The sequence below is a fragment of the Vulpes vulpes genome, chromosome 14 (assembly GCF_048418805.1).
Source record: "Vulpes vulpes isolate BD-2025 chromosome 14, VulVul3, whole genome shotgun sequence".
NCBI lineage: Eukaryota > Metazoa > Chordata > Mammalia > Carnivora > Canidae > Vulpes > Vulpes vulpes.
In genome coordinates, this window is record NC_132793.1 from 104,740,379 (window position 1) to 104,763,050 (window position 22,672).

Here is a 22,672-nt window from a genome sequence, read left to right on the forward strand (position 1 = left end):
ACCCTGTTGGCTCCTCCTGGCTTCCCCAGGGGGGGGAGGGATGGTGCTGCCCTGACGGGTTGCTGGCAGCGGGGAGCATGCAGGACAGGGCACATCCTGGGCACGGCATGGCCAGTCACGTGAATGAATGACATCTTCTTGCTGGGGACCAGCTGCCCCAGCTCTTATGAGCAGCCCTGTGGGGCAGGGCAAGGTAGGGCTTTGGCATATAATAATTCTTGGAAGTGAGAGAGGCGCTCAGGCGGATTCCATCAATCCTGTTTTCCTTACATACTTGCTTAAAATGAGGGCCGCGTTAAAGGAAAATAAAACAGGCAGGCAGGAGAATGAGATCCTTTGTATGTTTACTATGGTACAGCAAGATTTTCCAAACCAGAGTCAGCGTCCTCTGCTGCCCGCAGGAGGCTCTGGGTACACTCCCCACACGCGACACTTAGGACAATTCTTCATTTCTCTGACAATGACTTCTCCAAGTGCATATATAATAAATAAATAGAAAATACATCTTTGCTCATGGTGGCACCTATAAGAAACGTTTACATTCAAAACACACTATACATCAAATTTTCCGAAAAAGGACCCGCTATTTCGGCAACAGGAAAGAGACAAGCATTTCATAGGAGTGTCGTTGACCCTAGAGAAGTGTCGTTTACCCTAACTCATGTTAACACTGATGGACAGAAAGAACCATAGGAGCAATTTTCCAAGCAACAAGACAATCTGCGCCACCAAGAACACGGGTGGCCACCGGCCAGGGTGGCGGAGAGAAAGTGAACATGCAGATCCTGTGCCGTTAGACACATGTACAACTCTGAGGATTTTCAGATAGATCATTTTTTAAATTAACTGAACCAAAGACAGTCCACATTCCTGGCCACCCGAAGTGATCACATCCTAAGTGGTTCACAGTGTGAGACCCTTTGCATTGACAGAGTCTGAAAGCCCAACAGAACCGCAGGCGAGAACATGAGGTCAGCTCGGCTCCCCTCAGTGTGGCCACGCAGCTGCCCGCGAGAGGTCTGCCCGCGAGAGGGCCTGGGCAGCTGCTGCGCCCCCCACCCACCACCTCCTAGCCTCTGGTAGACCCGTGAAGTGTTGGCTCACCCTGTGGAGGGGACCTCTTGCCCAAGTGTCATGGGCGCAGCTGGGCACAGGGAGCCAAACTCTTTGAAGAAAGAGTTTGTGGTTGGTGCAGGAGAGGGGAAAACACAGCTCATCGTGCCCCCAGGTGACCCGGGGACCTCCACTGAGAGCTGGAGCTTTCTTCCTCCCCCGAGCTCTGTGAGCTCCCTGCAGGGTGGGTGAAGCAGAGGCGGGGTGGAAGCAGTAGCTGGAGGGCTGCCCCCCGCCCCCACCCCAGCAGCTGCACAGGGTCACTGGCAGCAAGGCAGCCAGCCTCACGCTGTCCCCTGGGCCAGCTCCAGTGGAAGGGCCAAGGCTGCTGCGCCCTCGTGGGACAGCAGGTGTTTGAGCAGGAGGGCGCCCGTGTGCACAGAAGGCCAGGAGAGAAACAGTTATAAGCCAGTTGTATCTATTATCAGGGTTTCCCTTCCAGGAAGCCTGTCCCCTGGAGATTGCTGGACACTCTGGGGCCTGTTGTCGAGGTGATGTGGGGTGGCAGCAGGTGCTGGGTGTGCGGCTGCCGGCCCGGCCTGGCCCTGTGGTTCTTCCCCAGGTCAGGGTCTCACGGGCCCCATCCATGATATGAGGATTTGGGACTAGGCCATTATTCAGGTTCTTTCCAACCCCGAAACCCCATGCTCCCTGAGGGCTGAGCCTGTTCCCGGGTCTCTGGAGGAGGAACACAGGAGGCCCCAATTAGGAGCAGTAAGCTCTCCACTTGGCTCCACCCCCTCCTGGCTGGGGACTGGAGTGCTGGGCACTGTGGGCCCTGCCCTCCCGTCCCCTGCACACGTGGCCGTGATGAGCAGGCCAGGAAGCAGCAGGCAGAGGGTGACCTTGCAGTCTCGGGCTTCGGCAGATGGGGGCAGGAAGGGCTGCCTGCTGAACTACCCTGCCCACCAAGATGCCCTGCCCTCCACCCCTGCAGGTCCGTTCCTCCTCCTGGGTGGAGCTTCAGGACCCACCCAAGCTTTCGGGATCCTTCCCTCCAGGGGACCGGCTCTGTCTTCGTCTTCCCCCCTTCACATTCTCTACCTGGCATCGGAGAGCGTGTATACCTGACCGCCTGTCCTGGCAGCCTGCAGGCCCCTGACGCCAGGCCTTGCTTCCCACCTGCACCCCGCCTGCCCCGGGGCACCTGGCGTCAGAGGCCTGGCCAGAAAGAACCTCCCCATCTACTGCTGGGTTCCATGTGCGGTACGAAAAGCCATAGATTTCTGGAATCTCACAACGGATAGAGTCTCTACAAGTCACCTAGTCCTACCCCCGATCCGGGACCTGAAGTCTCCTTGAAAGGTGGAACCCCTCCAGAGGCAGGGCTTGCCTGTTCCCCAAAGGGAGCCGGTCCTGCCTTGGCAAGCTCTGTCCACCCACCAGCTCCAAACCCCAAGAACATCGGTGCTCGCTTACAGGAGCAAAGATTTCCTGAAGACATCTCTCTTTTTCTGTATCCACCACCCTCAGGTATGTGCTGGGGAGCACAAGGATCTGCAAAAGGCCGGATCGGGGCTCCTGCCAGAGCAGACCCTGTTGCCAGCACAGCTCAGGTCTCCTCGTATGTCCCCCACATCCCCCATGGAAGAGGCACAGATAGGCGAGAAGCACCCAAAGGCTGTAGGAAAGAGGTTTCCAGCATAGGCAGCTCCGCCCCCGGGGGCTGCAGGTAGATACTCAAGTGGGGGCGGGGGCAGGCAGCACCAGGGGTCTCTGATGTCTTTCCCAGGCTGCTGCCGGAGCCCACCGGCAGCCCACTGTGGGGTGGCACCGGGTGGCAGGCCTCCTCACAGTTGCTTCTTCCTCACCACGGGGATGGGCACCACCTGGAAGATTTTGGCCTTGTAGTCCTCGGTGTCCAGAGTCACCCAGGTGGGCCGGAAGCTCCCTTTGAAGCCCACGAATGCCATTCTCTCTGGAAAGCAGTGATGGGTCTCGTGAACAGAAGTCCCGAGGGAATGGCTACACCCCATCCCATCCCCCTGCCTCCATCACCAGGGAGATGGTGACAGTGGCCCCCCTGGGAGAGCTCTGTGCCCGATACTGATGGTACCTGATGTCGTTTGCAAGGAGCACACGGGGTGTCACCTGAGCCTCAGGCCAGCAGCACCAGTGGCGGCGCTGCTTTACACGGGACACCTCCTGGGAGTGCCAGCCACCTTGGAGCCCAGCCCCCCTGCCCCTCTCTGGGTCTCCATCTGTTCAGGGTCCCCATCTGTCCTCCACAGGATGGCGCTGCTCTACAAGACCTCTCCCCAGCTCCAACATGCTGCGCCCTTAGGAGGACATCATCCAGGGGCACAGGGCGAATGGTGCCGCCCCATCGGACGCCTGGACCCTCAGCCCCACGCAGTGGTCTCTATCTCGCATTCAGAGCTTAACCATCTCTGGGGCATGGGGCTCTGTGTCCACACGTGGGAACAGCCCAGCCTGGCAGGTCACACATGGGTCTCACCACCGGGAGAGCACCACTCGACTTAGGTCACTTGAGACCTAAGTTAGCTTTTGGCAATAGGGTCTTAATTGAAAAGACAGAGGCCCTCAGTGACTCCAGGACCCTGACCCATGGGCCCCAGGAGGTGTATGTTCCCTCGCACGGCACCAGGCCCTAGGAACGGCACCAGACCTGGAGAAGACACTTCCTTCTCCTGGGGTTCTTATTTGGCTCATCTGAAGGGCCTTCCTGGCTCCTGAATTTTCTCCAAGAGCTGCCTGGAGGTAATGCCCCTTGTGATGGGCTCCTAGCTTTAGATGTTGCTCATAGTCAGGATGGCATGGCTGCCAAGACCCCTGGCTGGCTTTGGACTCGAAAAATTCGGATCCAAATTCTAATCTTGGGCAAGTTACTTAAGTGTCTAATTCCATCTGAAATGGAAATAAGACCACCGAGTGCCCTGGCCCCTCATGAATTAGAACGTGCTCAGCATGGGGCCAGGCTGCATACTGCACACGCGTGGACCATGGTGGGCATTAGTGTCTTCGGACTTGCTCACACTCCTGCCGGCCCCCCCAGGGATGCTCCCCCAATACAGCCTGCAGTGACAGCAACATTTCTGGGCTGGCTGACTTCTTCCCTGTGGAGTTGGCACTGGGCTTTGTCGCCAAAGTGCCGGGTGACCTTGGACAAGCCACATAGATTCTTCAGGGTTTTATTTTCTCCCAGGTACAGAGGGAAATGGGAGCCTTGCAGACTGTAGTGCACCACGTAGATGCTGGGCATCCACTGGGGCGTGGAGGACGAGGCAGGGCCCGGCCAGGCAGAGCAGCGGGACCTGGTCAGGCCAAGCCACTTCTCTGAGGATACTTTTGTTAATAAAACATGGGGGGCGGCCACTTGCTGAGCAGACAGGTGAACAGCTCTAGCACATTTCTTGCAGTGCCTGTGGCCACCTCTAGAGAGGAAGCTGCCGTGTAGGCCTAGCAAGCAGGTGGCATCTGGCCCGTGCATCCCAGAAGACCAACACACTTGTGCTGTGGATTCGAAGGTTTGGTGGAAACCAAGGGGTAGCAGCAACCCCCACACCAGGCATCTGGGCCCACCATTAGTGTAAACAGCTCAGTGTAGCCCCACCCCGCTCTATACCACTTACCTTTCAACCTGAGGCTCTTCTCGGCACCGAGGTTCTCCAGCACTCTGGTCCACGGGCCCCGGGAGGTGTATCTTCCCTTAGACACCACCAGTACTATGGAGCTGAGCCAGAGGAGGGGATGTTAGAGGCGACACCAGAGGAGGGACAGTTGGCATTGTCCACAGGCCCCACCAGGCATTCAGGCAAGGGCAGCTTATGCCCTGCACCCAGCTGTCCGGCTCTTTCCCACGCTGACCAGCATCCTGAACATCCCTCCCCACCTCCTGCCACAGCCGGTGCCCATGGCCTCTCCTGCCTATGCTCAGCTCACTCACTGCCCATCCATGTCAGTCCCCAGAGAGGACCGAGTAGGTGTGCTCTGCAGGGCTGGGCACACGGAGGAGGGACTTCAGGTTGCATTTATTCACATGAAAGTCCTCAGCCCGTTTGGTTAGGACTGGATAGAAACATGGCAGGAGAGAAGGCCACAACGTGAGGTCACCATGTGCTCCAGGGAGGGTTGACCTCTGCAATCATGTCCCTTTCCTCTCCTCAGGCCAGACAGCACAACCACTAGGTTTGCAGATGGTGAGATTGGGGAAAGTTTAGTGAGTGTTGGAGAGGACGTGCCCAAGGGAAACCGTGCTCGAGGGTGGGGGGGCAGAGGCCCAGGGCAAGGGCTGCACCCAGCCTGGCAGTCCTGACTCGCAAAAGCCCAGCTCTGGATCGAGGCGGCTCTTCTCCCCTGCCTTGGTCGTGTTCAGGCCAGTGTTGGGAACACAGGCTCGTGGCAGCCGACTCAGCATGCCAGGCCAGACAGGAGGAAGCAAGAACCTCCCCCCAGGAGTAGAAGCCCTGGGGCTTCCAGTTCACATCTCAAAGGAATCCCATAACCACAGACCACAGTCCAGACATGGAAAAACCGGACAGGATTCCGGAACCCACTGTCACCTCCATTTGTGTCCCATTGGGAGCACAACACTCCTCAAATGCAATGGGCTTGTTAGCTCTTACGACAGCTGGGAAGGGAGCTGGGGCTATTTAGGCTCTAGGGGAGGCTGGGGAGGAGGCCCATGGGGTGGTGGGGTAAAGCCCATTAGGAAGACGGAGTCTTACAAACACATCCTCAGCACTGGATTTGGGTTCCTAGGGGCTGTTTCATCATTGTTCCAGTTTAGAGCAAAGGCTCAAGTCTTTCCTACTGGGGTGACCCCAAACAAAGGTCATGCCCTCCAGACAGGGGTCTGGGTCAGCTCACAGGAGTGGGACACAGAGACAGCCTTCCTTATGTGTCCCAGCATCCTGATGGCACCAGAAGCTTACACTCTGTAGGTGTCCCTGTCTGCCTGGTGTGGGACTGTTCCAGCCCCTGCACCTATCAGCAGGGAGGTGGCCACTCTGACAAGCCATCTTTGATATTCTTGGGACCCCAGGGCCAGTGGCGACTAATGGATAGGATGGAAGGGGAAGGCAGGCCTGGGTGACAGTGGGATAGGACCTGCCTTGCCCTGTTCCTTGCTCCTTTACAGGTGGTCAGAGAGGGGTCTGCAGGCACCCAGTTGCTGACCCTGTGCTAGCTAACAGCAGGTTTTTGGTGAGGGTTTCTCCTGCCGAGGCGCACAGGGCTGCTGCCTGGGCCAAGAGAAGCCCTTGTTGCTGGGGGGTGGTCCCATGCCTCTGCCCCTGTCCCAAACAGAGTGGCTCTGAGTTTTCCCTTCTTGTTCTGGGCTTCTGCAACCTGTTTCATTTCAAGAAGAAATCCTCTTCTTGCAGACCAAAAAAGGCATGAACACTACAGATCTGAAGATGAAAAATGTGTTTTCCCCAAATCAGTAAATCTGATCTTTCTGCACGAATCCACATGTGAATGTGCAACGCTAAAGAAGCTTCTGGTGGGGGAATGATGTAGACACTAAGTGTGTGTCAGCAGAACCCCGGCTCTCTGGACTCTGATGGTGTCCCGTGCATGTCCTGCCCATCGCACACCCAGCGTCAGTGAAGCACATTTGTTGTCACCCGTAAATGTTCCCTAAGCACCTATGACATGGCAGGAGCCACATAAGCAATTTACTCAGACATCCTACGGTGCCAGGTCCTGGCTCTTGGGTGAAGTCTACACCCAGTTAGAAATGCAAAAAAGTCAGAAAGGCAAATCTGAGTTAGACATGGCTCCCACATCAAGAAGCACATGCCTCGGATCTGGGGGTAGCCGTGTCCCCAGTCCTAAAGCTAGCGCTTTAGTAGAGACAGAGCTCTCTGGTTGCATTGGAAGAGACCTCACCAGAGACGTGCATGTGTGTCAGACTGGGAAGGGGCTGGGGTTCCCAAGGATTTCTAGGAGAGGGTGAAGGAGGTCACTCCTTCAGAAGGAGGTCACAGGTCAGAATCCAAGCCAGCGGCTGGCAGGGAGGCGGCATCTGATTGGGGAGGCGGAGGGGCCGGCCTGGTAGGAGGCTGAGCCAGTGATGCCGGTGCCGGAGGGGCTGGTGGGGCAACCGCAGAAAGGCCGGCAGGAGGGTGACCAGGACAAAAAGGGGAGAAATGAAAGGGGTGTCAAGCAGGACACCCAGACTCCAGCAGCTGTCAGCGGGGATGGCGCTGATGAACCAAAACAGAGCCAGCAGGAGGAGGGGCTGGCCCGGGAGGTTAAGATACCGTCCTACAGGAGACATCCAGATGGCCGTGTCCAGGGAGCAGTCGGACGGGGACGTCCGGCACTGGGGAGAGGTCTGGGCTGGAGGTACTCAAAAGCCACCCGCGTTTGGATGGAATTGAGAGCGTGGGAGGGGTGAGATCATGCTGGGAAAGTATGTCGTGGCCTAGGAAGAGGGCCAGGGCAGGCTTCCTACTTGTAAGGGGCAGACTGGCCGCCTCGGCCTGACCTACATTCAGCACGGCAGGTCCCCATGGAGACTCCCTCAGCTTCCCTATGCCGGACAGGGACGGGGAGGGGCCTCGCTGGGGGCCTGTCGTGCCACTGGCCAGCACCGGAAGTGGGGGCACAGACTCACTTGTCAGGGATGGCTGCCACATGCTGGAACAGCTGCCACGGGATGCCCTGCAGAATGGTGTTCCGGAAGCTGCTGTAGCTCAGCACGTGGCCTTGGCTGCCATCTATCACCACCATCTGGATGCCGTCTTCTGCGCTGGGGTACTTGTTCCCATCCACCTGCAGGCCAAGAGCAGCACAGCTGTGAGTGGGGTCTCCTGTTTGGTGGTTCCCATGTGGCCCCGAGGAGAGCGTGCCTACGCAGCTGTTCCAAGCGTAAAACCCTCTTAGATCAATTCTCCGTAGCCCTCGGAGTGGCCTGAATGATATCCAATCGCTTAGAGACTGTGAAAGTGACCTCATGTGGACATAGGGTCTTTGCAGATGTAATTAAGGTAAAGACCTGGAGATGAGGTCATCTGGGATTGAGAGCGGGCCCTAAACCCAATGATAGGTGTCCCTGTAAGACAAAGGAGGGGGTGGGGACTCCCACACCCTGGGAGAAGGCATGTCCACAAGCCAGGGGCATCAGGGACTGTGGGCGGCCAGCAGAGGCCACAGAGGCTCTGGGCAGACGCTCCCCCAGAGTCTCCAGAAGGAGCCAACCCTGCTAACTCCCCGATGTTGGATTTGTGTCCTCCAGAATGATGAGAGAAGACATTTCTGTTGTTTGGAGCCACCTGGTCTGTGGTCACTATGACAACAGCTCTAGGAGACTAAGGCCACCTTGAAGTCAGCCCCCCAGTAACTCCGCAGGGGCCAGAGTTGCTCACTTCAATGTATGAGAGGTCATTCATGAGGTGAAAGAAGCGCTCCCTGCAACTTTCCATCTTCACCTCCAAGAAGTGGTCCTTTGTCTTCTGGAAAACAAATAAAGGCGGGTACGGTCGTTGGATTTGCGGAGCCAAGAACACGGCTCGAAGAGCGCTGCCCCCTCATCTCTTGGTACCAGTTGGAGGGCAGAGCACATGCCCTGAGAGGACCCTAGCTGGGTCTGGGCCCAGTTACAGATGAAGTCCCCCCTCCCCGGCCACTCACCAGCTGCGCACCAAGGAGCTTCTTGGGCATGGGCACATCGACGACAGCCCTCTCCGCGAACCTGGGGTAGGCGGTGGCCGTGCAGTCGCTGACGCCCGAGTTCTGTGGGATCAGAGCCTTAATCCTGATTCTCTCACAGCCTTTCACGGAGCAGAAGGCAAACCTCTCCCTCTCGTTCTGTGCTTTCAGCTTCAGGAACAGCAGCCTGCATGCAGGGAGTGCAGCAGATTGGCTTGGCATTCGGAGCCCTCCTCTTCCTCCTCCTTCCCCAGGGGCGCATCCCGCATCCCAAGCACAATGGCCGTTAGACCCACACACCCTGTCACAGGGTCATGTGCAGCAGAGAAATAAAGGCACTGGGATAGGGGATCCCTGGGTGGCTCAGCGGTTTGGCGCCTGCCTTTGGCCCAGAGTGTGATCCTGGAGTCCTGGGATCGAGTCCCACGTCAGGCTCCCGGCATGGAGCCTGCTTCTCCCCCACCTGTGTCTCTACCTCTCTCTCTCTCTCTCTCTCTCTCTCTCTCTCTCTCTCTCTCTCTGTCTATCATAAATAAATAAATAAATCTTTAAAAATAAAAATAAAAAAATAAAGGCACTGGGATAAAAGCTAATCACACTACCAGGGATCCTTCCATGAGCACATGCTCTGTACCATGCTACGCATTGGCTGTAAATTCACACATTATCTCATTTAATCGTCAAACAATCCTGAGCAGTAGGCACCGTTACCATCCATATGTCCCAGATGGGGAAACCATGGCTCAGAGAAGCCAAGTGACTCGCCCCGGATCACACAGGACGGTGACACTGCCCCTGGTCAGGAACTCACCACCAGGCTTCCACGCCATGCTCTTTCTGGACCATAATTTATTGTCGCTTATGGAAAAGGACTATACACTGCCCAGGGGGTGCAGGGCTCAGATGATGAGCTAGCCAAGCCGCCAACTTGGGGCTTCTCACCATGCAGTTCTGAAGAGAGCCTTCAGGCTGATTCCCATGTCTGCAATGTTAGCACATCTGATGTGGGCTGTCCCTGGGCACTGACCCTCAGCTGTGTCCACACTGCCCAGTGAGCCACGATACCATGACCCTACCCCACTCCACCCCCCACACATACATTGGATGCGCAGAGGGGTCCCAAGAACCAGGGAAGCCCAATGGTTGGGGCTTCTACACAGGAAACAAGCGTCCTGTAACGCAGCTCAAGGCCCCTGAGTGTAAACGTGAACAGCATCATCACCACCAGGCACTGACTGTAGGGACGGAGGGCAGGCACCCTGGTCTGCTCCTCCGCACCCTGTGTCCCACGGCTTGGGAGGTCTGCTGGGCATCCGCAGTCACTCGCAGTCACCCCGGGGACGTCATCAGGAGCTCTGTGCTGCAGCGGCTCCTTCATCATCAGACTCCATTCCCTCTTCACCTGTGGCCATGTCTGCCTCACAAGTGGCTTAGAATTTGTGTGCGAAGAGGGGTGCTGTCTACAGACCCCCAGTCCCAGCATAGTCCTTATGCCTCTGATTTTCAAATTCTAATTTCTCTCTAATCAAACTGATAAAAATGTGTCTCAGGCGGGGGGGGGGGGGGGGGGGGGTGCACCTGCGAGGTATGTCCATATCATTGATTTTAAGACAAGAATGAAAAAATGTCTGGGACGCCTGGGTGGCTCAGTTGGTTGAGCATCTGACTTTTGGTTTCAGCTCAGGTCATGATCTGGGGGTCGTGAGATGGAGCCCCATGCTGGGCCCTGCACTCAGCATGGAGTTTGCTGGAGGTTCTCTCTCCCTCTCCCTCTGCCCCTGCTCTCACTCTCGCTCTCTCTCAAATAAAGAACTAACTTTTGGGAAAAAAAAAAAAAAGAACGGGAAAAAGGCCGCCAAGTGACTTTCCCCTGACTCTCCAGGGTCTGGCTCTGGACGGCCTCGTCGCTTCAGAGATGTGTGGGCATTCCTGAGCTGTTACACTGACTGTCTCTAGGGGAGGAGACCACATAGCTCCTTTATCTCCACAGCCAGACGCTCCATCCCTGTGATCGCTCCACTGAGCAGAACCTGGTTTAGCAGAAAGGTGAGGGCTTTGGGCACAGGCAGGCCTGGGTTCAACACCAGTTGTGCCCAGACTGTGCTGCGGCCCCAGGCAGCCTGCCGCTGACCCCTCTTTCTCTTCTCCCTCTAGACCAGCGACACCACCATCTGGTGTCGGATCCATCGGCTGGTGAGGATCAGAGGTAGTGCACTATGTTGTCTCCGTTCTAGGATTCACTGCTTTCACTTCTTTCCTGAAACAGGCCTATTCCCTACAACCCCCGAGCATGTTTAATGGAATGTTTACTTTATCCCCGAGCTTGGCAGCTTAGAAAATGTCATGGGTGGATGGCGCAGTCGGCCTTGAATCGGAGCCCCTGGGAAAGCATTTATGCCAACGGCCAGTTACTAGGTGGGGGCTCAGGCCCTACTGGAAGGGTCCCAAGGCAAAGCAGTGCTGAGCTGCTTCCCTGCAGCCACGTGGGGGGCTCCTCACCCTGAGTTCTCATCCCAGTAGTAATGGCTCCTGCCTGGAAAGCTCTGCTCCACCTTGTCCATCTGTAAGGTCCGGGTGAAGATTCCTGTCTTGGATGTCTGCTTCAGCAGACGATTGTGAACGTCCGAGAGGATGGAAAAGGTGGTGCCTTGGGGGTAGCAGAGCCCCACTCGGATCCAGTCGTCCCTAAGGTCAGAAGTAGGGTCAGGTTACAAGCAAGGGCACCTGGGCCTCAGAGCGCCCACGGCGTGCCTCGGAGGAAGACTGAGGAAACCTCCCCCAGATGGCACCTCCATTCCTGCGCCAGGGAAACACCTGCTGTTGTAACCATGGAGGTGCAAAGTGTGCGGAGCAGGGACAGGCTCACTGGGACGGTGGCCAGGCACCTCCTGGGCCTACACTGGGTGCCCCACCTGGAGCAGAAAGACACACTCTCCCACTGGGTTGTTGTGACAGGGCCCGGGAACTGGAGAGTAGGGCTCAGCCCTCCTGGCCCGGCCGGGTCACAGGCCCTATTCATCCCTGTGGGTGTCGTCTTCCATATCGGATACAGTCTGTCTCACAGAGAGACTGTGGCACGTTCACAGAAAGCACATGAGCATCTATGAGGCTCGTGGAGATGCCCTCAGTTCAGTGACTCAATCGGTCCCAGAGGCTCATTTCCTTCTGTAAAATGGTCCTAACAGTTGCCAGATACCTCTTGCTATACAATGAGGCCTTGTGAGGCCAGACCCTGAGTGAAATGTTGTCATGTCACCTCACCTGGTTGCACGGGGGTGACACTAGCCCCAGCTCCTAAACAGGGGACCCCGTTAGAGTCAGATGTTGTGCCTGAAGTCAGCCGTGCCCAGAGCAGGGGGTCAGCCCAGGTCTCTGCTCCCTAACTAGTGGCGGCTATCAGCTCCTCTAGGGGTGTCCTTTTGTGGGGGCCCAGGGGAAGGTGACACCGTCTGGCCTGGGGCCCTGGGACTTCGCGGTGACACATGATTACTGCGGCCATGAGCTCCAGGAGCATGGCTGTCCCCGGGTCACACGCTTCCAGCCGGACACCCACTCACTTGTTGAAGTTAATGAGCCAGATGGTGAGCTCGGCAGGGGCCGTCTGGTCCCAGTGGATGGTGTAGCCCTTCTGCAGAGTGACAACCGGCTGGTACTGCTGGTAGTGGGTGCTCCGGGTCAGGGCCCCCTCCAGGTAGAGAGGACGACTGGGGAAGTCATTCTTGATGATCTTCATCCGTAGGTTATTGGTCTTGTAGGCCTGAATGTATATCTTGTAGAACCCAAAATGGAAACACACCACAGGACCATTAGACGGAATTATTCCAAGAGCGTCTGGTTAACATCTGACTAGAGGCCCCACTTTCAAAGGAGCTTTCTCCTAGAGCCCTTTTAAGGATGCATGAACGAATGGCCAAATAAGGGGGCCTGTCTTTCGGGTGGCGAGTGCAGCCCAGGCCACACTGCAATCTGGCTAATACTTTTTCTGTGTCCTCAGAAAAAGGTCCCGTGAAGGACAGACCAGTGGAAACAGGGGAGGGGTCTGCTTCATAGTCACATGGCAAAGCCAGAACCACCGGGGACAGGAGGAGATGTGGAATGAGGAAAGGGCAGGGGGAGAAGTTGTGAATGCCGCTCCCCTCATCAGTGGCCTTCCTGCCTGTGTCTGAGAGACAGCCCTGTGGCCAGTCCCCATGTCACCAGGCCCTGCACAAATGGGTGGCATCTCATTTCAGAGAACACACTTTGAAAGCAAGACCATCAGCTCTTGGGTCCCAGGGACCCAAGAATCCAGCTGCTTTGGGCCAGCCTCGGGGTAAGACACGGTGTCCTGTATTCTCAAGGCGACATTTCCGCGGTGGCGGCCAGCATGCCAGTGTGACCGTGTGTACGTGGAGGGAGAGACTACGCTGCCTACAAAACGGAAAGAGAAGCTTCAGCAGAGTGCGGGGCTGTCTGGAGAACCACAGGATCGAGGGAACATATGGACCCGTGGTGAGCTGTAATGGGAGGGGGGGACTGGGTTACCGACGAAGCAGGAGCCCGTTCCGGTAACTGGGCAAGCGCTAACCATCAGAGCTTTTCGACAAGACAAGCAGTGCGTGGAAAAGACGGGGTGGGAGGGAAGAGCCAGGTCAAGGCTCCAGGTCGGGGCCAGGAGGTGGGCCTGCGTGTGGACAGTGGGTCCGAGGGATTAGTCACCTTCTAATTCCTCGGCGCACGGTCCTGTCTATCAGTAAACTGAGCCCACCTCCCCGGTCACTCGGCGTTCCCCCCAGCATCCTGTATCACATTCCTCGCCCTGAGCATGCGGGCACTGGATCCACTCTGGATCCTTCCATGGGCTCACCCTACCTGTCCCCAGGGCTCTCAGCAGGGCTGTTAAAGCCCCAGCCTGAGAGGTGGGGACTTAGTCTCCACTGGGTTTTCATGGCCTGATCTCCTTGTCAGCAGCCCCCCACCCCTTCTGGCCACTCTTCTCACCCCTTGCCTCTCTGAGTGGGCCACCCAACTCCTTGGGCCCACTATCCGGCCTCACCTTCCATCATGAAAATGCCTGGACTTCCTGCCCTGAGCACAGCCCTGTCTCCCCAGCAGCCCTCCTGCTCCCCTGCACCTGTCTCTCCTGCTCCACCCGCACCTGTCTCTCCTGCTGCTCCACCCGCACCTCTCTCTCCTCCTGCTCCACCTGCACCCATCCCTCCTCCTGCTCCACCTGCACCTGTCTCTCCTCCTGCTCCACCTGCACCTGTCCCTCCTCCACCTGCACCTGTCTCTCCTGCTCCACCTGTACCTGCCCTCCTCCTGCTCCACCCGCACCTGTCTTTCCTTCTACTCCACCTGCACCTGTCCCTCCTACTGTTCCACCTGCACCTATCTCTCCTGCTCCACCTGCACCTGTCCCTCCTACTGTTCCACCTGCACCTATCTCTCCTGCTCCACCTGCACCTGTCCCTCCTACTGCCCCACCTGCACCAGTCTCTCCAGCACTTTGGCTTCTGTGTGCCCACCTGGCTCCAGGCCCCTTCCCCTCTCTGGCACTGCCGCCTCCTCCCATCTCTCCATGACACCAGACCTCCTGCTAGCTCCTGTCTCAACCCCACCACCCCATTCCTGATGCCCACATGCCTGCCCCGTGGTGGTCCTGAGGTCAACTTCACTCATGTGTCCTGCCCCCTCCAGGCCCACCAGGGCTCCCCATGCTCCCTCTACCTGAACACCTTTATTCCCTTGGTTGTGTCCCTTCTTATTTATTCACTATTCAACCACATAGTAACCAATGGTAACCTCATAATAGCTAACTCATACTTTTGGTTCTACCATGTTCCAGATGCTGTTCCATACAATAGCCACTGGCCACACATGGCCACTAAGCCCTAGACATATGACCAGTGTGGCTGAGGACCTGTATTTAAAATGTTATTTTAGTTAATTTAAATTTCAAATCACAACCAGTGTATAAGCCTCCCACTACACTCGACTTTGTCATTTTGGTAGGGCTCACTTTCATTTTGCTGAAAATTTACATCCGAATGGACTGGGTTCTAAGCCCAAAACAGGTTGTGGGTTTTGAAGACTTAGAACAGGAAGACAAAGATAAAGGTGGAAAGTGCCTTGCTCATGGCTTTTATATGTTGATTACATGTTGAGATGATAGTTATTTTGAGTATCCTGTTAAAATACATTAAGTATTATTAAGGTTAATTCCCCATTTCTTTCTCCTTTTTGACATGGCTTCTAGAAGATCTAAGGCCACATATATGGTTTGCACTTCATTTCTGGTGGATGTGGCCAGGGGAGCCCTTCATATCCATATATGAACCCACATCCACAGCTCATTAAGCACATTCAACTATTGTCCTGATTTCACAGATGAGGACACTGGGTCTCCCGGAGTTGCCCAGGGAGCCAGGTTCACATCTGCCCACATCCTCACGCTGATTTGAAGCACCAGAGCCTGACTTGAATCCAAGGCTTGGACCTCGGAGTGCCCCCTTTCTAGGCATTCTGCTTTCTGCCTACAGTGCTTTCACTTTGATTTTTTTGAAAATTCTACTGGGTGAGGAGGAAAAAGAAATATAGGAGAAGAAAGAAACTTTACTCTCTGCCTGACTCAGGGCTAGGCCTGCAGCGGGCACTTGGGCACACGCTCCTGCTCATCTCAGGAGTCAGGGACTGGGGCAGCAGGGCTGCCTTGGCTTCCCCACCTGTGCGAAGCGTCCGCTGCAGATGGCCCCCCTCCAGTCAGGGACGTGGATGCAGTCAGGGTGCCGGACCAGCCAGTTGTCGTCCTTGGTGAGGTAGGACCCCGGGTACTCGGACACAGAGCCGTCGACATCATGAAACACCGATGTCTTATCCCCGTCCATGTCCAGCTGATTGAACCAGGGCCCTGGTTCTCCGAAGAACACTCTGGAAGTAATCTAAACAGAGCCCAGGAAAGTGAATGAGGCTGGGCCAGAGGTGAAGGGAAACGGCGGCCGTCATCAGGCCAGAGAGAAGTTTCCGGTTTCCACTGACATTACATGCTGGCCAGAGCAAAGGCGCTCTCTGGCGCTGCAGGAGACCTTGTGGCTGACCTCACAGAGGGAGCCAGACAGACGGCCATGTGTTCACCGGCCTCCACTCTGGACCCAACACGTCCATCTGGCCTCTGCTCATAGGAGGCCTGGCTGCTGTGGGTGACTCCAGAGAGTGCTCTGACGTGCGGGCTCAGAGGCTGAGAGGAAGGGACGCAGGGGTGCACGCGCACGTGTGTAAGAGAGTGAGCATGTGTGTGTGCTGTTCTAGGAAGACAATGTTTCAGCACAAGCCATGGTGGTCTCTGTGGCCTCTCTCAGACCTCAGCGGCCTGGGTAAAGAAACAAAGAAACAGCGCTGGGCAGAGAGGCCAAGAGCAGGACCAGAAGAGGACCAGGAGGAGGAGGAAAGTTCTGGGAGATCCTAGCGCCCAGAGAATGGCCCAGGCCATCTAGTCCCATCAAGCCTCACAGGGCAGCCTTATGCCTTGCCCTCCTCACCACCAGCTCCTCGCTGGTACCTGTCTGCGGCAGGGAGGACCCCGTTCATGGTGCTCTTAGGGAGACATGAGGCAGAGACTTTGTAGCAGAAGAAACTTTAGGATTTTAAATTAACTGTACCCACTCAAGGGGCCCTATCGTGAGACTCAGTAGGTCAAAGCCAAGGCCCTGGAAGGAGCAGCCTCAGGCCTTGAGTCTGGCAGGAGCTCCTGCCGAGGCTCTAGGGGGTGGAAGGGCAGCGTGAGGGCGAGTGGGCACTGACGCAGCTAGACCTGACCTGTGCGGCGACCTACACTTGTACTTTTCCAGTCTGGATGCAGACGGGCTGGGACATGGCCCAGCCTGTTCGGAGGAAGTTGTTCACTCCCTGTGGTAGTGGCAACGGCTCAAACTCCAGCCCTGGGGGACTTGTGAATCACCAGCCAAAGTCTGGACTGGCCGGGAGCCTGCCCCAGCGCCCCACTCACCGGGACGTCCTCAAAGACAATGTTGGTCACGTTGTTGTGGGGGCAGCTCTGCCAAGCGTTGTTCAGCCGGAAGGCCAAGGCACTGGTGTGCCGGCCCTCCAGGGCTGCAAACTTGCGAAAAGTGCAGTTTTGGATGTTGATGGGGCCATCGTAGAACTGAATTCCTCGGATTGGAAAATTCCTATGGAGTCACAAGAGTCAGAGGTCAGACGTGCCACCAAAGTGGTTTGCATCCTCCATGGGGGATGGAAACAGACTCTCTGGGTGAACCATTCTTGATCCCCACCTCTAGGAGCTCCTCACTGTAGGGCATTACTGATCCTTTCATTAGTTTGCTGAGAAAGCATTTAAAGATATTGTAAATAGCAGTAAATGTTTGCTAGATTACTTATTGGATGGATGGATGGATGGATGGATGGATGGATGGATGGATGGATGGAAAAATCGATGGATGAAAGAATGAGAGGATGGATGGATGGATGGATGGATGGAGGGATGGAGGGATGGATGGAAGGGATGGAAGGATAGATGGGAGGATGGATGGATGGGTGGATGGATGGATGGACAGAAAGAAAGATGGATGGATGAAAGAATGGGAGGATGGATGGAGGGATGGATGGAAGGGATGGAAGGATAGATGCAAGGATAGATGGATGGATGGATGGATGGATGGATGGATGGAAGAACAGAAGGATGGAAGGATGGATGGAGGGATGGGTGGATGGAAGGATGGATGCAGGGATGGATGGATGGATGGATGGAGAAATGGAAGGATGGATATCTTTTTCGTTGTTGGTTGGGGTTTTGGGGATTGTCCTCTATTGAAACATTTGCCCCATTTTTTCCATCTTGTGAAGTCATTGGGTAAATGCCATAACATTGCTGCAGAATGCTAGTACTATGTCCTTTGGGAGATGGGAGCCATTAGTCATTATCGCCTTAGTCTCAGTGGCTGTAACAATGTAATCAGATTAAAACCCAGATGAGTTTCCTGTGAGTAAGCCTTTTGACTGCAAGTCTCTGGGGTCTGGAGAGAGGCAAACAGGACAGAATGGAAGGTGATAATGATGTGGGAAGATAACCGCATGTAACCTTCCAAGCATCCCCAGCAGAGAGGCAGGCCCGACTGGAAGGGCAAAGGTATGGGCTGCCAAAGAACCCCAAGAAGGTGCTGGGCTACAGGACTCAAGGAAAGGATGGAGAGGAGCAGCATGCTCGGAGGTGGAGGTAGAAGGGACCGGAGACTGGGTCACTTGGCCCAGCAGAGGACAGGGGCTCAGAGATGCCCCTCATCTGCCTGGGACACCTGAGAAGGGCCTAGAAGGGGCTGGCTGGGCTTCCCAGTGGCCCCAAATCTAGGCTTGTACATTCTCCAAGCTCAGTTAGTATCTCTGCCTCTGGGCTGGGCCCCCTCCTTCCACAGTGGGCATAAGAGGAAAGGTAGAAAGAGGCGAACAATCACAGGAAAGGATCTGTCCCTGGGGAGAGGCCACAGTCTGCGTCCCCTGGCTTCCACCTTGGGCTCCCCTGCCCAGACACGGTTCCCCAAGGAAAGCCCTGGTCACGCCAGTCTTGTCCTTTGCCTTCCGTAGACACTAAGGACTTCCTGCATTTCTCCATCTGCGTATGGAGTCTATTGGCATCAGCGCCCTGAACCCAGCACTCGTGGGGAGGTGCCTCTGTGTATTGTTCCATTTCAGACATTCTGGGGACAGCCCCTTCTTACGAACTGTGTATGTAAAGGGTGTATTACTCTCCTTCCGAGAGTTCGGATGAATAGCTCGTGACCAGGAGGGCACAGTCTCTGCTCACAAATGCAGTGCGAGGAACCTGCCTGGTTTGGCAATATGGTCAGGACTCCATAAACAAACTCCCCCCTGGAAGTCATCAGAACTTCCTGGCCCTGGGAGGCTGGTAGCCCTCAGCAAAGCAACCCCAAATATGCAGATGCAGAGTTGCTCATAAAAATGATCCAAAGGGAGAGGTACATCACTTAGGCCAGATAGAAACAAGGGCTTCCTGACAGCTTGTGCCAAAGGAGGCCATGATTCTGTCTGCGAAACCCTGGCCAGGCCCACATCCACTGCGGTGGAAGCCTCAGGCCCGGGCCTGCCCATAGAGGCAGGGATTATGTTTCCCTGGAGAAAGGGAAGCAGCTTAGGGAGCAAGAGGGGCCCTTAGCACCCAGAGAGCAGGGCCCCCGGCACTGCTGGCTGCCTCGGGCCTTGCTGTCTGGCTTGGATTCATGTCTGAGCAGAATCACCATCAGATGGGGGAGACCAACTTGCCCTGACCCACCCGAGGCTCTCCGACGAACTGACTTTGTCCCTTTGCTCTGTGAGCCGGTCACTCCCCCAGCTCCCCGCCCCTCCAACCACCTGGTTGTCCTCCCCCTTCTCTGCTTGAACTCTGTCTGCAGCAGAGAGCCCACAGCCCATGGGACGCCTGGGTGGCTCAGCGGTTGAGCATCTGCCTTTGACTCAGGGCATGATCTTGGGGTCCCAGGATTGAGTCCCACATCAGGCTTCCTGCATGGAGCCTGCTTCTCCCTCTGCCTGTGTCTCTGCTTCTCTCTGTGTGTCTCTCATAAATAAATAAAATATTTTTTTTTAAAAAAAGAGGGAGCCCATGGCACCTCAGGACAGCCCTACGGTTCTACTGATGAACAAGCCCGGCTGTCAGGAAATTCCTTCTGCGCTAGACTCCTTCGAACCCCTAGGGCCCACGGGGAATGCGTTTGGTCTTGTATGTGCCTGGAGGCCCTGAGAATGTGTGACAACACCTCCCGTGCTGCTCCCCTGAGTATGATGCCTTCTCTTGACTCAAGTTCCTCGTCTGCATGTGACATGGTATTGGGTGTTGTCACCTTCCTGGTTAGTCCCCTTTGGCCTGAGTCTATCTGTCCACCATCCTCAGAAATGGGGCAATGCTCCAAGCAGGTGCACTGTCTGAGGAGGAAATTCCACTGCTGCCACTCAGCTGAGGCCACAGAACAAGGAAACTGCCACGGTTGCAAACCTACTGGCCTATGGGGAGGGTCCGCCCACTGTGGTCCAGGCCGCCGGGGCCCCAGATCCTGTTGTCCATCATCTCCGTCCCCACGTTGCCACTCTCGCCAACAAATAGGCTGTTCTTTATCTCCTGCTTGGAGCCATCATCGTACGGGAAGGTCCCACCACTATAGGGAGAAGATGTCTGGCATGAGATGTCCTGAGCCGGCTTCCCACAGAAGGCCCAGTGCAATGACAGCTGTCCTTACCTGGCCAGGGTCAGGCCGATGCCATTGTCAGCAAACCTGGGGATGAGAGGACAGTCAGAGCCTGCTCCCATTTCATACTCAGGGACATCAAGGAGGGAAGGCCCTGCCCCATCCCCAGCATCACCCTGTGGACACTGCGTGGGGAAGGAGTCTTTGTCTAGCATGGGGTTTGCTGAGGGAGCTGCGTGCTCTCCTGCTCTGTACGGCGAGGTCCCTTCCCACACCGGGCCTGGTGCCTAGATGGCTCTCAGCGTTTGGCACCACACTGCATCAGCAGCATGCACGCTGGGCAACGTGAGCTTCCTTCTGCAGCCAGTTCCCATTTGTGACTCCAGGGCTAGTGAGAGGTGGGATTGGGGAGTGGAGGGGGTGGCGGGGGACGTGGAGGGCCTCTCGGGGCCAGCACCAGGTCAAGGTGGGCCATGTGGATGCGAGTCCCCTGCCCCTTAGCCATGCCAGCTCCCATTTCAGCCCCAGGAAAGGGACAGACTCCAAGTTTCCCAACAGTCAGGCAGGTGCCGGGAAGGGCAGGACCTACTGTCACGATGACGCTTTGGGGTCCGACAAGTTGCAATTTCAAACCCCAGTTCAACCACTTACTAGTTGTATGACCTTCTGGGAAGGTCACCAAACTCAGCCTCAGTTTATCATCTCCAAAACAGAGGTGATAACTTGAATCTTCGAGAAGCACAGTAACCAAGGCAACCAAGGATTCAGCACACAGCAGGTACCCAGGACGTGCCAGCTTCTTCCTCCTTCCTTCCTTTCACTGACTGGCTCTGAGGTCTGAGCGAGCCTCACCAGGGACTATCCAATGACCCACACTCCTGCATATGCTGTTTCTAGGGGGCTTGAGGGGTCACTGCCAGCTGCCATCCTGTGCCTCCACCTGGCGGGGACCAAGTCCATGTGTCTGCTTCTCCTCTGTCCTGCTCTCCTCTCCCCTGTGTGGGGGAGGCTTCACCCCCTCCTTGTGCCGACACCCCACAGCTCTCTCCTCACCGGCAGCTGTCCAGCCACACGTCCCCGCCACGCAGCCAGGCCCCATGGTCCTGGTTCTTGTAGGCGGTGAAATGTCTGATGATGGCCGGCTCCCGGGGCTTCAGCGGGTCGGCGTCCTGGTGAGGGCTGTATCTGGAACACACGGCAGGGAGGGCACAGGTGGCAGTGTCAGGGCCTCCCGAACTAATCCCCCTCCGGGTTGTGAGCATCCCTCTGTGGGCACAGTGCCTGGAAGACCCTGAGGAAGCAGCACCCGGCTCACGTAGCCTGGGCTCCGAAGCAAACTTTCTGAGCTCGTCACAGAAGCAAGGGTCTCTCTCTCCAGGGCCCCACACACGCAGGCTAGGACACATCACTGCTCTTGTTCATCACACCCTTGGGGAGACCTCGCCCGGGCCGAGGCAGGTCATGGCACAGAGGGAAGTCTGGGCAGTGAGGCCCATAGCAGAGGGATGGGAAGGACAGTGAGCTGCTTAGCTCCCCATGGACCTGGAGACCCTCAACCTCATGCCTGTTCTGGGCTCCAGCTCTCTGGTTACAAAACAGAGCACTGAGTGTGGCCCTCGGGGGCATCCAGACCAGCAGCGTCCTCCGTCGGCATCATCATGGCACCAGGGCTGCTTGCCACGATGCTGGCCAAGCAACTGGCCTCTTTAAAGGAAGCTGGTTTATCCAACAACCCCGAGGGTTTGATAGCACCTTCTAAAAGCGGCCCTGAGCCTCCAGCCAGCTTTGTTCTAGCCTTTGAGGAAGGATCCAGGAACCTCTAGAGATTTCTATTTTGCTTCAGCTGCTGTAGCCTAAGACCTAATTCAGACGTTCTCCCACTCAGATTTTCACCACGGTACCCCAGCAGCTGGCTCCCTCCCCAGGACGTAGAAAGTGCTCAGTAGATATTTGATGACTGATGGACTGACTGAATGAATGAATGAATGAATGAATGAGTGAGTGAATGAGGAGAATAGAGGTGGGTCAGTAGGTCAGCAGGGAGTCTGTGCATTCCTGAGGGCTGACTTACCTGGCAGAGATGATGGAGAGGAAGGGCCGCTTGTCCTTGGCAGAGGCCTCAGTAGTCTTGACTCCGTTGTCTATGATCATGCCAGCCTGCAGGGAGGGGACAGTCAGGGACACGGTCATTTCCACTTGCAGGCCCCAGGCACCTCCTCACGCCCAGCCTCACTGCATACCCTTACATGGTCCAGTAAAACCAACTGTGCTGTTAGGATGCATTAACAGAGGTAAGGGGTCTGCAGTGAGGGAGGTGAGGAGACTGTATTGCTCTGCATGGCTCAGAGTGGATCTGGAATAAGGCCTCCTCTTGGAGATGTGCACAAGGAAGCTGATATCCGGAGGGTTACATGTCTCATTCGGGGCCATGCAGCTAGGTCCGTGCCCAGAACCTACCCTGCTCTGGGCAGCGATAAGCCCAGCTCAGACTCAAGGGTGATGGGCATATGTGCCTGGGAAATGTGTCTGCGGTGGCTTAGAGGAACTGCTGAACTAAGTCTGGTCTCTACCCTGGGGCAGGGGTCTGGGACCCTCCCACAGCCCTGCCTGGGGTCTGGCACGACTTGAGGACAGAAGCTCACATTCCTGCTTGGCTCTCAAGGTCTTTATGTGCTCAGCTCTGGGCGTGCGGGAGGTAGGGCCAGCCACAAATGGTGCCGCCCCATGAGGCCGCCTTTGATCTCCTGCCT

General features: G+C 56.2%; 1 protein-coding gene across 6 annotated transcripts in view; it reads right to left on the minus strand.

The window, feature by feature from the left end:
- Window positions 1-327: 327 nt before the first annotated feature.
- CEMIP (cell migration inducing hyaluronidase 1) overlaps window positions 328-22,672 on the minus strand; it is a 139,762-nt gene continuing 117,417 nt past the window's right edge. For 4 of the 6 annotated variants that reach the window (XM_026000261.2, XM_072737474.1, XM_072737473.1 and 1 more), the window contains exons 17-29: window positions 21,994-22,079; window positions 20,976-21,107; window positions 19,974-20,009; window positions 19,737-19,892; window positions 16,715-16,895; window positions 15,435-15,650; window positions 12,288-12,499; window positions 11,230-11,415; window positions 8,713-8,917; window positions 8,448-8,534; window positions 7,697-7,854; window positions 4,707-4,807; window positions 328-3,031 (exon numbers count right to left, since the gene is read on the minus strand). In XM_026000261.2, the coding sequence (XP_025856046.1) occupies window positions 2,904-3,031; window positions 4,707-4,807; window positions 7,697-7,854; window positions 8,448-8,534; window positions 8,713-8,917; window positions 11,230-11,415; window positions 12,288-12,499; window positions 15,435-15,650; window positions 16,715-16,895; window positions 19,737-19,892; window positions 19,974-20,009; window positions 20,976-21,107; window positions 21,994-22,079 (1,884 nt within the window). In that variant the 3' untranslated portion in view covers window positions 328-2,903. The remainder of the gene's footprint in view (window positions 3,032-4,706; window positions 4,808-7,696; window positions 7,855-8,447; window positions 8,535-8,712; window positions 8,918-11,229; window positions 11,416-12,287; window positions 12,500-15,434; window positions 15,651-16,714; window positions 16,896-19,736; window positions 19,893-19,973; window positions 20,010-20,975; window positions 21,108-21,993; window positions 22,080-22,672) is intronic. The other 2 variants (XM_072737477.1, XM_072737476.1) reach the window with 1 other exon arrangement.